General features: G+C 43.3%; 1 protein-coding gene across 2 annotated transcripts; it reads left to right on the top strand.

Annotated features, from left to right (window-relative positions):
- The first annotated feature begins 4,201 nt into the window (after nt 1–4,201).
- On the top strand, nt 4,202–12,241 carry PSMC1 (proteasome 26S subunit, ATPase 1). Of its 2 annotated transcripts, none has more exons than XM_068192623.1 (11): nt 4,202–4,275; nt 4,656–4,709; nt 5,535–5,631; nt 6,023–6,147; nt 6,621–6,806; nt 7,001–7,129; nt 8,035–8,131; nt 8,314–8,503; nt 9,599–9,750; nt 11,120–11,274; nt 11,942–12,241. In XM_068192623.1, the coding sequence occupies exons 1-11, from the start codon at nt 4,273–4,275 to the stop codon at nt 12,074–12,076; spliced, it is 1,323 nt and encodes a 440-aa protein (XP_068048724.1). In that variant the 5' UTR covers nt 4,202–4,272; the 3' UTR covers nt 12,077–12,241. The 2 variants fall into 2 exon arrangements, with proteins under 2 accessions (XP_068048724.1, XP_068048725.1); XM_068192624.1 differs by lacking the exon at nt 4,202–4,275 and adding an exon at nt 4,527–4,567.
- Nucleotides 12,242–13,097: the final 856 nt, after the last annotated feature.

Below are 13,097 nucleotides of genomic sequence, written 5' to 3'. Positions count from 1 at the left end.
AGACCATGGCAAGGGTTGGTTAAAATTCATTTCTTTATTCAAAGAAAGCTTGAGAAAAAACGTCAGCGTTGTCAACTCATTCTGCATGCTTTTTAAACTAAAAACATATATTGCCTTTCCACGTGGATGAAAAAAACTTAATTCTGTTTTCACAGAAAATGATGCAGCACACTCCAGGTTTAATTAATAAATCTCTTAAACTAGTTATTGTTAAAATTAAGTGCATCAGCTACTTTAAAGAATGGTCTCAGCAACCTTTCATATATGACCTTGCTCTAACCAATATGTAGTAATCAAAGCTTCAAAGCAAGTCTATAGCTAATGCTGTCAAAACAATTAATTTTTAGTACACCTAAATGTTGCTTTAATGTGGTTGCTGCCAAGAAATAAAATTTTACAACCGTAAAATATGCATAAATATGTTTAGGAATATAATAAATGCCAGCTCAGACTGTGTAAGTGGAGGACGGCATATCCAAGAACATGGAGTTTGTTCAGATTATTTCTAGCCATGCAGAAAATATAGTTTTCAAATTGTTTAGGAAGTGAGAGTGTAAAGACTCCTCCTCTACTTTAGCAACTCTCCAATGCACAGTAGAATCTGTCCCCTTTGGAAATTGCTTCAACTGGAGTAGCTGAAGAGTCTTACTGGAGTCTTTGGTACCACCAATGCTGGGAACACGCATTGCTGTTTCAGAGGGATAAGCTCATGGCTGCAGCCCTTACCTTCTACTCTGCCACAGCTGCTTGGTGCTAATCCACAGCCATGAAGCTGCACTAAAGATGGGCATCTGTCTGGGCTCTCCAGTGAAACGAGGTGAGGTGCCTTCATTTCCCGTTTCTTCTCTTCCCTTGGATAGCAGCCTGGCCATCACAGGGAAACAAAGGCAGGGGGAGAGCTCTTTGTGCCTTGGGGACACAGCAGAGTCACTGCAGAGGTGGCTGAAGCTGCTCTCATCCACACTGGGAGCAAGGCACAGAACATCAGGAAGGCATAAGGACCACAGCCCTTCACAGCTGAGAAACACAACACCATGTTGAGGAAGACCAGAGAACTTATGACTGATGATTCGAGTCAGGAAATACCAGGTGAATCTTTGCTAAGGGAATGTCATCTTTGTGAATACCCAATAATTCACATCAAAGGGGTTTAGATAAGAGCCATCCATGTAGTAAGGGCTGAAGCTTGTTGGCTGCCACTCCTTTTTGAAAATGATCTGGCTCAAATGTACAGTACAGACTTCAGGAAAAACAGTGGAGGTGAAGGTGACATTCCTATTTTTAAAACCATATTTGGTGATGGGAGAAGGAGGAAGCAATCATATTCCCTGATATCAGGCACTTATTTGAGCACCTTCATTTTAAGTCATGTCCATAGTTCCATGGATGGACAAGGTAAAGTGAAAGAATTCAGAAGGTCAGAAGCCTTATTCTGAGTTTGGGAGAGAAACTTTGCTAGGTTGTTTCTGTGAGGAGCCCACAAGGATTAGTATTCTGCTAATTCTGCAATCCCTCACATTGTTACTTGCCAATTAGTAGGTGGTAGGAATACCTTCCATTTCCACAGTTTGCATAACTTGTAAGCATCAGAAAAGCTTAATGGTTAATTTGGTACTTTGACGCATGCATACTTAAAAGAAAAAAAATCCAAATGGTCCTTAAACCCTGCAATTTTATTCATTTATTGAAGCTGATGTAAGTATAAAGTCCATTTATCAAAAGAGGGTGTGCAAATTACAGCTTTTGAAAAAGCAACCCACTATATGTAGCTGCAATAGCAAGATTAATATTTTTCCAATCTGTAGGTTTATTTCATTTTATGCAAACATAAAAGCTCTGGGCACTAGACATACTAAGAAGGACAAATTAACGTCAACAACACAAGCAATCCTAGTAATTTCCTGTATGTGCAAAGGGAAAATAAACCTCTTTGCAATTTACTAATCCCAAGCCCAATACTCCCCCAGCCTTCTGCTGCCCTCTTCCTCCACAAAGGCCTGGGAACAGAGCTGAGGGCTTTACAGTATGCCTAAAAGATCAGCAGTAAGCTTACTGCAGAACAAAGAAGAGGGGTAGAAAACACTAACTAAAAACAAAGCACAAAAACCCCACCCTCTCTGAACAAGTCTCGGTATTTTTTGATATTAAGAGCTTCTGGTGCCCCTGAGGCTATCTTCATCTTTAACAAACAAGGACTGTATGTTCCTTCCTGTTACCCTGGCTCACTCTTTTGTTTTGTTTTGTTTTTTTTTTCTAGTAAGCATAACCCTAGAAATCAGAGGCACTTGCATAATTTTTATTGTTTATACAATAAGTACTGTTTAAAGTTCCTAATTTGACATTATCTGTACTCTGCAACCAAACCAATATTCTGAATGTGTAAAGTTAAGACAAGCAGCCAGGTTACAGAACCACATTTCTATCTCAGTTCCAGTTTGCTAACACTATTCACCCCAAGAACTGAAAGCCATTAACCAGATCACCCAAACAGTGTCTCCCTTTCTGCTCCCTTCCCTTCATGTCTTCTGTCACAGCTGTTCCATAGTATGTCTTTAAGTGAATGAGCCGGGAGACAATCTTGCCAAAAACCTTTTGCAGTTGCTGCCATATAGAATTTCCTAATATTTTTTAATACTAAAAAAACAGGTAGGCTGTCACAGATTTGTCTTGTCAGCTTATAAATGGAAAGTTCAGCTTTTACATTCATCCTACACCCCTACAATTTATGTTGGTTTATGCCATAATCCTCACAGTTAAAATGCCTGCAAAGCTATACAGCACTAAAATCAGGCTTTCCCAGAAAAAAAGGTGACAAGAATTCTCAATCATAACCAGAACTACCAATTACAGATATAATTTGAAATAAATATGGGTATATCCTAGTCTAAAGGGAGGAATAATTGTGTGAGGGAAAGATGTTCTAGCATCTTTACACTGTAAGGTTAAAAGAAATATATATGCAATCCTGTAAGATTGTAAACTCCAAAAAGTGAATGTTTTTAAAGCAAAGAATACCTGTTATATTTAATTTTGTTTCAGTGTCCTTAAAAGTTACAGAACAGCTGATACTGTAACAAAAAGGCAGCTAATTCATAAATAATAAAAACCATAAAAAAGTCAAATTAAATCCACAGTGCACAACAGTAACCCTTGTGACCAAATGGAACCAAACCAAAGTATGATCAAAACCTCACACCTTTCTACACAGCTCAGCCAGTTACATTAATAATTCATAAAGTTCCCTACTCAGACAGGAATTCTAGAGAAAGTGTGAAACAAACAAAAAAAAAAGCAATACAATCCCACATCCTACTGTCTGCTGTAAACTGAAGCCTCTTTTCACAAGTGCTCTGATCTCTACACGGGAAACAGTGATGGATGTAAATGTAATCTATATGCTGGTTGACGGGGCGAGAGCAGGCTGGAAGTATTTCTAGACTATGCCCTCATCTTGGCCGCAGTCTCTCTGCTGATCGTGGTGTTCTTCCAGGCCAGAGCCCGGGCGGCACCGGAGCTGTCCCGGCGGCGGCGGAGCCCGGGCTGCACCGGAGCTGCCCCGGCGGCGGCGGAGCCCGGGCTGCACCGGAGCTGTCCCGGCGGCGGCGGAGCCCGGGCGGCACCGGAGCTGCCCCGGAGGCGGCGGAGCCCGGGCTGCACCGGAGCTGTCCCGGCGGCGGCGGAGCTCGGGCTGCGGCGGGCCGAGCCCGGGCGGCCCCGCGCAAGGACGGGCCCTGCCCCTGCCCCTGCCCCTGCGGCTGCGGCGGGACCCGAGCCTGCCCGGGCCCGTGGTCGTGCTCGGGTTCGGCCGAGCTTTGCCTCTGCGAGCGCCAAAAGCAGACGCTAAAAGGTTCTCCTGCCTTTCCCCAGGAACGCCACACACCAGTGGAACTCGGTGTAGGGACAAACATCATGTTTTTGTGGAGGGAGGGATTTCCTGAAACTTTACCCATGCTCCTAAAGTGCTGCCACAAGAAAAACAATTGTTAGGGCACGCACAAAAACGCTTTCCTATTGACTAGCTGGTGCACGGATGGAAGGAAGGATCAGGTCCAGGGGAAAGCGCCCCGCAGCTTCGAGGGCTCGCCACCTGCAGCCGCGCGGCCGGGCCCGGCGCGGCCCTGCCGCCTCACCCCGCGGGCGGCGGCGCCCCCCGCCGGCCGCTGCGCCCGCACCGCGCTCGGCGCCGCGCGCTCGCTTGTCCCTCGCCGCTGCCCGTAGCGAGGCGGGCGCGGCCCGTGGCGGTGCGGGCGGGTCCGGGGCGGTCGCGGCGCGATGGTGAGAGCGGCCCCGGCGGCCCCGGCGGCCCCGGCCCGGGGGCACCGAGCGCGGCCTCGGCGGGGCACAGCGCGCCTCTGCCCGCGGCGCCGAGCCGGGGCCCCGCGCCCCTTTGGGCTCCGCCGCCGGCGCCCGGCGTTTTGCGGAGTCACCGCCGGCGCCTCTAGGCCGCGGCCCGGCGAGGGGGGGAGCGCGGGCGGTGGGGCCGGGCGGGACGCTTGTTTATTTTTGGACAGTAAGCTGAATAAGTAGCGCTTTGTTTAGACAGGAGAAATCCAGTTACGGGATTTCTGTACGTGGAATTGCCCGCAGGCGGCTCGATTTATAGAACCGTACATATATTAAGGTTTTTGTCGTTTGTTTTTTTACTTCTTGTCTAGGGTCAAAGTCAGAGTGGTGGACATGGTCCTGGTGGTAGCAAGAAGGATGACAAGGTAACTGAAACCCAAATAAATACTTACAGAATGAACTACAGGTGTGCTGCTACAGAGCCTGGCTGCAATAGGCTTTTTAAAATTATTGTTGTATTTGGAACTGCATAAAACTATGCTCTTGCGGGCTCTGATGAATGTTTTTTCTGGGTGTACATTGGAGAAAACAAGTATTGTTCATAAATTAAAAAGGGAGCTTAAGAAAAACTGAAATTTCTTCACAGTGACTTGTTTTTTTTAAAAATGAAACTATAAATGTGTCAGGGTTAGGAAAGACCAGTTGCCTTCAAGCTGTCACTTCAGGAACTGTTGTTGGCTTGGAAGTGACACAGCACAATGATCTGCAGTAGGAGTGTACTTCACACTGTGGGACTTCAGGGGCCTCCCTGGTCTCCTTTGGGAAAGGAGAGAACACTGTACATGGCAGGCAGTGTCTAGGCCGGGAAACTGAGCGTGTCTGATTTATTGATTGAAGTGCAGCAGAAAGGTGGAGATTCAATATTTTCTCATTGTCTCATCTGTTAGTTTTATTTGTGATTTACATCAGGCTTGAGCCTTCCATGTCCTAAGTTCACTGAAAAATGGCAGAAGTTTAAGTTCGAAGCAGGGATGTAAAATAAGCGGGAGAAGACATTTTCAAACATTCTTAGAAAATAAGAGTAATGTTTCTTTTGGGCTTCTTGCTGCAGATCATAAAGAAAAAGTTTTGTTAGGAAGTCCTTCACCTTGAGCTCTTTTTTAGTCTGTGCAAGTAACACTTGTGTGTATTGTTTACTTATTATTATCCCAATTTTTCTTCTTTTTTATGGAATTCTTTTTATGAATAAGGACAAGAAGAAGAAATATGAACCTCCAGTTCCAACCAGAGTGGGGAAAAAGAAAAAGAAGACCAAGGGACCAGATGCTGCCAGCAAGCTCCCCCTGGGTAAGCATTCTGCCTCCCTTGCAGAGCTGTGGACTCTCTGCTCTTTGGGAAGTACAGCGCTCTTCTCTCCTCAAGATCTGCCTCTGTGGAGGTCACTAGCACAATGCCAAATGTCATTTCATTTCTAATTAGCATTAAAAAGCCCCCCACAGAATGAGGTTATTGTTTTGCAAGATGCAGGCCATGAACTCCCAGGTAAGAGAGAGAAATTAAACTGAGTGAAAATGCAGGGGAAACATTAAATCTGTTTTTTTGCCTGGAGTTACAGTGGGACAAGTAAGGTACGAGTTACAGTCAGGAAAATGAAGCAGGATTTCTAGTAATGATTTAGTGGTTAGTTGGTACCATGTCAAACTTGTTCTAAAATACTGTGATTCTGCCTTGGTTACAGTGACTCCTCACACACAGTGCAGACTCAAGCTGTTGAAATTGGAGAGAATTAAAGATTACCTCTTAATGGAGGAAGAGTTTATCAGAAATCAAGAACAGATGAAACCTTTGGAAGAAAAACAAGAGGTGAGGTTTGAGTGAAGTGTTACTGCTAATGTTACAGTAAATGCTCTTTATTAATGTGAGCTACTTCATATCAGAGCAGTGGAAATAAAGTACCAGCAGTGTGCAAGTTGATGCAAACATATCAGGTTTATCACAATTCTTCATTAATTGGTTAAATTGTTTTAGACCAAGCACAGATTGTTACAGATGAAGCCATGGGAGTTTTTTGTGTGCTAGTGCTCTGTCAAAGTACAGCTTGCAGATATCCATCAACAGAGAAAGAAGATTCCAGTTATTCACATCCACATGAATAGTGTCTGTAGGGTAGGACTAAATTAATAGTAGGTTTTGTTACTGACCTCTGTCTTTTTGGGGCAGTAGAAGAAGAGGAAAGACTGGTTCTGCTATGTTCTGTCTGAATTGCTGAGCCAGTGTTGTACAAGAATGATTTGCCTGTGTTGTTCAGTTGTTTCTTGGATTTTTCTTGCCGACAGGAAGAAAGGTCCAAGGTGGATGATCTGAGAGGAACACCGATGTCTGTGGGTACCTTGGAGGAGATCATTGATGACAACCATGCCATTGTGTCCACATCAGTGGGATCAGAGCACTATGTCAGTATTCTGTCTTTTGTGGACAAGGACCTGTTAGAGCCAGGCTGCTCTGTTTTGCTAAATCATAAGGTGAGTTGTTTTTATAAAATCAAGATTCTTACAACTTCTTGTACTGTTTTGAACAGGCTTTATTTTTCTGAAGATCACAGGAGAGAGAATGCTATTTATTTCACACACCTAAATAAGCGGGCATAGGGATTAGACTTCAGCTTGTATTAAAAATGCTGCTTGCCTTCTTTGACAACTCTTAATTCTTGAATTAGGTTCATGCTGTGATAGGAGTCCTGATGGATGACACAGACCCCTTAGTGACTGTGATGAAAGTAGAGAAAGCTCCTCAAGAAACGTACGCTGACATTGGTGGCCTTGACAACCAAATTCAAGAAATCAAGGTATTCAGTTGTAGTCATTTACAGTTAAGCCAGCAATATAACTGTTGTGCTAGGAGTTGAGAAAAGAAACAGCAGGACTGGCTGCTGTTCCTGTAGTGGTGTCCTTTATCTTTCTGTAGTGCATTTCTTCATTAGATTTCACTAGGCAGACTCGTGGACCTCAATCTTTTGAGTGAATCACCAGAGGCTGTGTGCACAGGAACCTTTCACAGTTGCTCAGGAACCTATAGAACCCAGAGCTCATAAAATCTCTCTAATATCTTATTACTTTGCAACAGGTAAAGATTCAGTTGTTTCAAGATGAGAGTTAAATTGTAAAAACTGCAGAGGCTGCTTTGGGTGTCTGATACCATCTGATCTTATTTAAGGATTTAGTCTTTCAGGGCAATTGCTTGTTTTGTTTTTGCATTTGTTTGTTGTTTGGTTGGACTGTGTTGGGTTGGTTGGTTTTTTCCCTACCAGCAGAACTCTGCCTGAACCTTGCTAAAGGTTCTGGGTAGGTGTCTAAAACCACAAATGCTCTTAAAATCTGTGGTATCTGGTAACTCTGTAGGAGGCACCCTTTCATAAAGGGTTCCCTGGCCCCAAGGTCATCTATGGATGTTTGAGATTCAGGAGCTCCAGGGTTCTAAATTTGGGATGATGCATTGAGGATGGAGGAGGGGGAATGTTCATTGCTGCTGTACCACACGTCAAGTGGAAACAATAGGAAGACCTGTGCAAATGGAGTAGTTTTCTGCCTTAGAATTGGAGGCAGCAGAGAGTCATGCTGTTCAATGTCTGTCTTGAAATAAGTTAAGCTCTTTTTGCCTTCACTGCTTTCATTATTGCTGTTTTGAAGATCCCTACAGATCTCTGTTGGAGACCACTCAGTCTTATACAAACATGTTTTTCTTGTGCTTCAGGAGTCCGTGGAGCTTCCTCTCACCCACCCTGAATATTATGAAGAGATGGGTATAAAGCCACCCAAAGGAGTCATTCTGTATGGCCCACCTGGCACAGGTATTTTACAGTCAGTAACACCTGGGCTGAGATAATACAAGTAAAATAATTTACACTTGGTAGGTATTTAAAGCATTGCCAAGTCTGTCACAAATTTCATACAACTGTTTTGTTAGGGCACTTTTCTTTCCCTTTCCCTTCTCTGCAAACTAATCACAACATTTCTTTCCAACTAAAAATAGGCAAAACTTTACTCGCCAAAGCAGTGGCAAACCAAACATCAGCAACCTTCCTGAGAGTGGTTGGTTCAGAGCTCATCCAGAAGTACCTGGGGGATGGCCCAAAGCTCGTGCGCGAGCTGTTCCGCGTGGCTGAGGAGCACGCCCCGTCCATCGTCTTCATCGATGAGATCGATGCCATCGGTACAAAGAGGTACAGCAGCTGGGCTCCGCTGCACACGCAGGGATTGCCAGGGCCAGCAACAGCTTCGCTGGAAACACTTCTGCAGCTATACTGGGACTCAGTTTCTTTGCTCTGCTACATTTGCATACACGGTTTTGATGTAAGCCTTTGTAACAAGTAACACTTCAAATAACTTCAGTGGAAACACAATATATCACAGCCTTTTCATACTAAATAGACATAACCAGAGATAACCTCTGTTCTCTTGTTACATGGCAGCATCTCCAGGAGTGTCAAAACCAGAAAGAGACACTGTGTACATGGGATTCCCTAGCTGCAAGTCCATATATAGTAATTGGCTTTAGTGATCCAATGGTGAAGCAGAATATTTAATATAGAATATATCCATTTGTTGTTTGCCTCTCGAGTGGGTGTCTAAATAGTTCTACTCTGAGAGTATTTCACAGAAGGTTACACAGTGTATGTCATGGAGAAGCATTGCTTGTGCCACACCACACTGTTGTTCAGCCCATATGCAAATGGTATTACTTTGAAAATTCTGTACGTTTGTTGGAACTGTCTTGCAAGACAGATTTTCTTTAAGGACTATGCAAATAGTCTTTCAAGTAGTCAGTGTTTTTTAAATAAATAAGAAGGTGCTCGTACAAGTAGTCAGTGTTTTTTAAATAAATAAGAAGGTGCTCGTACATGTTTACTACATGGCCACCAGCCCAAAGTGCCACCTGCTGCCTTGTGTATGGATCTATGTACTTTTAAGAATTAGGTTTTTTTCCTTTTTACGTTGATTGTGTTATGAGGGAAGATATTTCCAAATATATAACAAACATGGGAAAAAACCCCAGATCTCCTTCACATGATGGCTGTTACATTCCCCAACTACAGGAATAATTCAGTGTCTCTTTACTTACCTAGATGTCACAACGTGATTCTGAAAACCTATGTTTTGTTTATATGGATAAACATTAAACTTTTTGTTTAAAAACTAAAGTTTATTTAAATCTCTTACAGATGTTTACAAACAAAATACCCCTCTCCCCCTTATGTTTATACCTTTGTGCCAGTTACTTAGTGCCTTTTCTGACTATGCTTTTTTTTTTCTAAAAGGTATGACTCAAATTCAGGGGGTGAGAGAGAGATCCAGCGCACAATGTTGGAGCTGCTGAACCAGCTGGATGGGTTTGACTCTCGGGGGGATGTTAAAGTTATCATGGCTACCAACAGAATAGAAACACTGGACCCAGCTTTAATTAGACCAGGTAAGGGACTTCCCTGCTGGGCATGCTTAAGCCAATTTTCTTGTGAAAGGACTTGTCATAACTTGACAAACACAGGCAGGTAAAATGACTGCAAGCTTATTGTTATTCTCCATCTCATGTATGCTGGTGCATCTGTTGAAATCAGAACCTATTCACAAGCTTCTAAATAGGAGAAAAATCTTTGGAAGAGAAGAAGTGTGTTAATTCCTTTACATATACATAAACAATTTGAATATTCTTCCTTTCTATTAAGATGGCACAGCCATTTTAAATAATTGTTAAGCAAGCTGTGTGCAGCAGCAGCACACCTGCAGCAGCTGGGGAAGACAGGGCAGCACCACTTGTGTTTTGGGGGCGAGAGCCTAGGCTTTACCAGAGACAGCCTGGATCCTGGTGCAAGGAAAGCAGGCTGCTTCTTACTGACCTGGCACACTCCTGCCATTTGGGGGATAAGTGAGGGAGACGTGCTGAGCTTGAGCAGGCACAGGTATTTTAAATGGCCTTTTAAACGGTATTTTAAACACAGTATTTTTTAACGGCCACCAAAAATGTACAACTAAAAGCATATTGTGCCTGTGGTGTCTGTTAAATTGGAAGGTATAAAACAACACAGAGATCAAAGGAATAAGCTGAAATACCTCCTTGGCATGAAGCTGCTGAGGTATGTGTTTGGTCTGGTTTTGTCATAATTTACCTTTAGACCCTTCAGCTCAAACCCAGTGCTGTTAGAGTACAAATGAGATAATACTACGCCAGAACTGAAAGAGATAGTCTGACCTTGCTTTTTACTCCAAAACATGATTCATTGTGGCAGGAAGAATCATGGAAGTGTTCAGGTTGGAAAGAACCTTTCAGATCATTGAGTCCAACCATTAAGCTCTCATGGCCAAGTCCACCACTAAGCGGCATCCCCACATGCCACTTCTACACCTCTTTTGAGCACTTCCAGGGATGGTGGCTTCACCACTTCCCCTGGGCAACCTGTTCCAATACTTCACAACCCCTTCCATGAAGAAACTTTTCCTAATATCCAACCTAAACCTCCCCATGTGAACTTTAGGCCATTTTCTCTTGGTCTGTTGCCTGGATGAAGAGACCAACCCCCACCTGGCTACAGCTTCTTTTCAGGCAGTTGCAGAGGGTGATATGGTCTCCCCTGAGCCTCCTTTTCTCCAGGCTAAACACCCCAGACATTCCTTCAGATATTCCTCTTAGGACTTGTGCTCCAGACCCTTCACCAGCTCCACTGCCCTTCTCTGGACATGCTCCAGCTTAAGAGTTACTGCCAATTAAACCCTTCAGGTGTTCATCCTGCTGTTTCCAACAGCTGCATGCAAGAAACCTAAGACTGAGCTTTTCTTTTGCACAGGACGTATTGATAGGAAAATAGAGTTCCCTCTACCTGATGAAAAGACGAAGAAACGAATCTTTCAGATTCACACAAGCAGGATGACGTTGGCAGATGATGTGACTTTGGATGAGCTGATTATGGCAAAAGATGATCTCAGTGGTGCAGATATTAAGGTCAGTGCACATCACCATTGTTTGTATTTCAAAGCAAAGATCAAATCTCATTTTTGCTGCATCCAATACCATTGTCATCTGAACTATGCGCTTACATCACTGAGGGATAGTGGGATGAGAGACACTCACTTTTATGAGTGCCAAGTACTCTGCTTTACAAATGAGAAATTATCAAAATCATAACTGTGAGGTAGCTTGTGTTGGTAAGAGTATGTACCTGTGTTACCTGAATATGAAAGTTTAAAGTAGCAAAGTAGAAACTAAAAGGAGGGTGTGGAATCTTGTGCAAGGTATCTTAAACAGTACTTAAGATAGTACAGGATAATTAGCATTTTTATGGACTATGTTGCAAGGCAGATAAAAATGCAACTGTATATTAGGAAGCTTCAACCATATCCTGTCTGCTTTTTTAAAGCAGATAGAGCCCTTGTTACAGTTACCACACTCATGAGCTTAAACCAACCTCTTTCCTTTCTGACACACTCACCTGGCTTTACGGAGCCTGCTTCAGTGCTACAGAACAGTATCAAACTTTAGAATACAGACTTTATTAATGCTCCCCCCTTCTACCCTTACTGGAGCAGTAGGAAAGATGCACCTGTTTTTGAGGGTGTGGTTTGAAGGGGTTGCACAGAAAGTGTAACTGTTCTTGCTTCCTGTGTTGCAGGCAATTTGTACAGAAGCTGGATTGATGGCTTTGAGGGAACGGAGAATGAAAGTAACGAATGAAGATTTCAAAAAGTCTAAGGAGAACGTTCTCTATAAAAAGCAAGAGGGAACCCCTGAGGGACTGTATCTTTAAGTCATCTGTCTCTTTGGGAACTATACAGAACTTTCTGTGTTGGTGAGAGTCTTGTGTAAAACCACACAGCTAGTTTGCATTCATGAACAGGTTAAAAGCTGGTGGGTTGTGGGTTTTCAGTCAGTGTAAAGCCAATTTCCCAATAAAGTGTTTATTTGAATGGAACTGTTTTGGTGGCAAAGCCCTGCTTTTTACATGAAACTGTCTGTTGCGTTCTCTGACTCTGAAGAAAAGTGCTGGAGACCCAAGTGCTTGTATCAGTCACCCACACCATGTGGGCAGGGAGCAAATCTTAGTCTTCCTTAGGCATAGTGGTCTCTTACAACTACTCCAGCTTTGCTGTTGTTCTTGATTACCTTCTTATATGTTTTTTAGGGGCTAACTAGGACAAGTGTCACTTTTGAGTAACCTCAGTGTCATCAGTCATTTATACATGAAAATCAATGACAAGTATGCAACTATGCGTAACACTCAGATACACTTTAAAGGTACCCATCTCTAGCATTTGCAGCTTATAAGAGAGCAAGATGGATGTTCATTAGTAATCTTACCTTAAAGCTCTAAACATGTTTGGATAGGGTACTTGTAAGATTAGAGTTTATAAATTTGTTTTTCCCAAAAGGGTTTCAGTTTATTAGATAAACATCAGAATGTCTCTGAAAAGAACCAAGGTAGGAACAGGTTCAAGGGCCCCATGCCCATGGCAGGATGTCACTCATAAGGACCAGTCCCAGTGCTAGAAGTGCAGGGTCTGGCACGCGGCAGATGTGCACAGAGAAATCCTAACTACATGTCCCAGGCTTGGTGTTTACAGCATAACCTTGAATTCTTCCCCTCTAGACAATTCTGTTGCCTACAGCTCCATTCCCATGGGGGCTCAGTGTCTGTTGGCTCCATTTTAGCCATGCGTATACTACTTATGCAGTATCCTGTGTAGTACACTTCTGTGAAGGGCTTGTTAAGTTCTAAGTAATTAATTTCCAAACGTTGTACATGTGATCTTTAAGGTTTATATAAAAGT

Source organism: Anomalospiza imberbis, chromosome 6, assembly GCF_031753505.1.
Source record: "Anomalospiza imberbis isolate Cuckoo-Finch-1a 21T00152 chromosome 6, ASM3175350v1, whole genome shotgun sequence".
Classification (NCBI taxonomy): domain Eukaryota; kingdom Metazoa; phylum Chordata; class Aves; order Passeriformes; family Viduidae; genus Anomalospiza; species Anomalospiza imberbis.
The sequence above is the reverse complement of the archived record's forward strand: the minus strand, read 5'-3'. Positions and strand labels throughout refer to the sequence as shown.

Coding starts and splice junctions, on each gene's coding strand:
- PSMC1 (XM_068192623.1), top strand. Junction 4,710..5,534: donor GTAGCAAGAAGGATGACAAG/GTAACTGAAACC, acceptor TTTATGAATAAG/GACAAGAAGAAGAAATATGA. Junction 8,132..8,313: donor GTATGGCCCACCTGGCACAG/GTATTTTACAGT, acceptor AACTAAAAATAG/GCAAAACTTTACTCGCCAAA.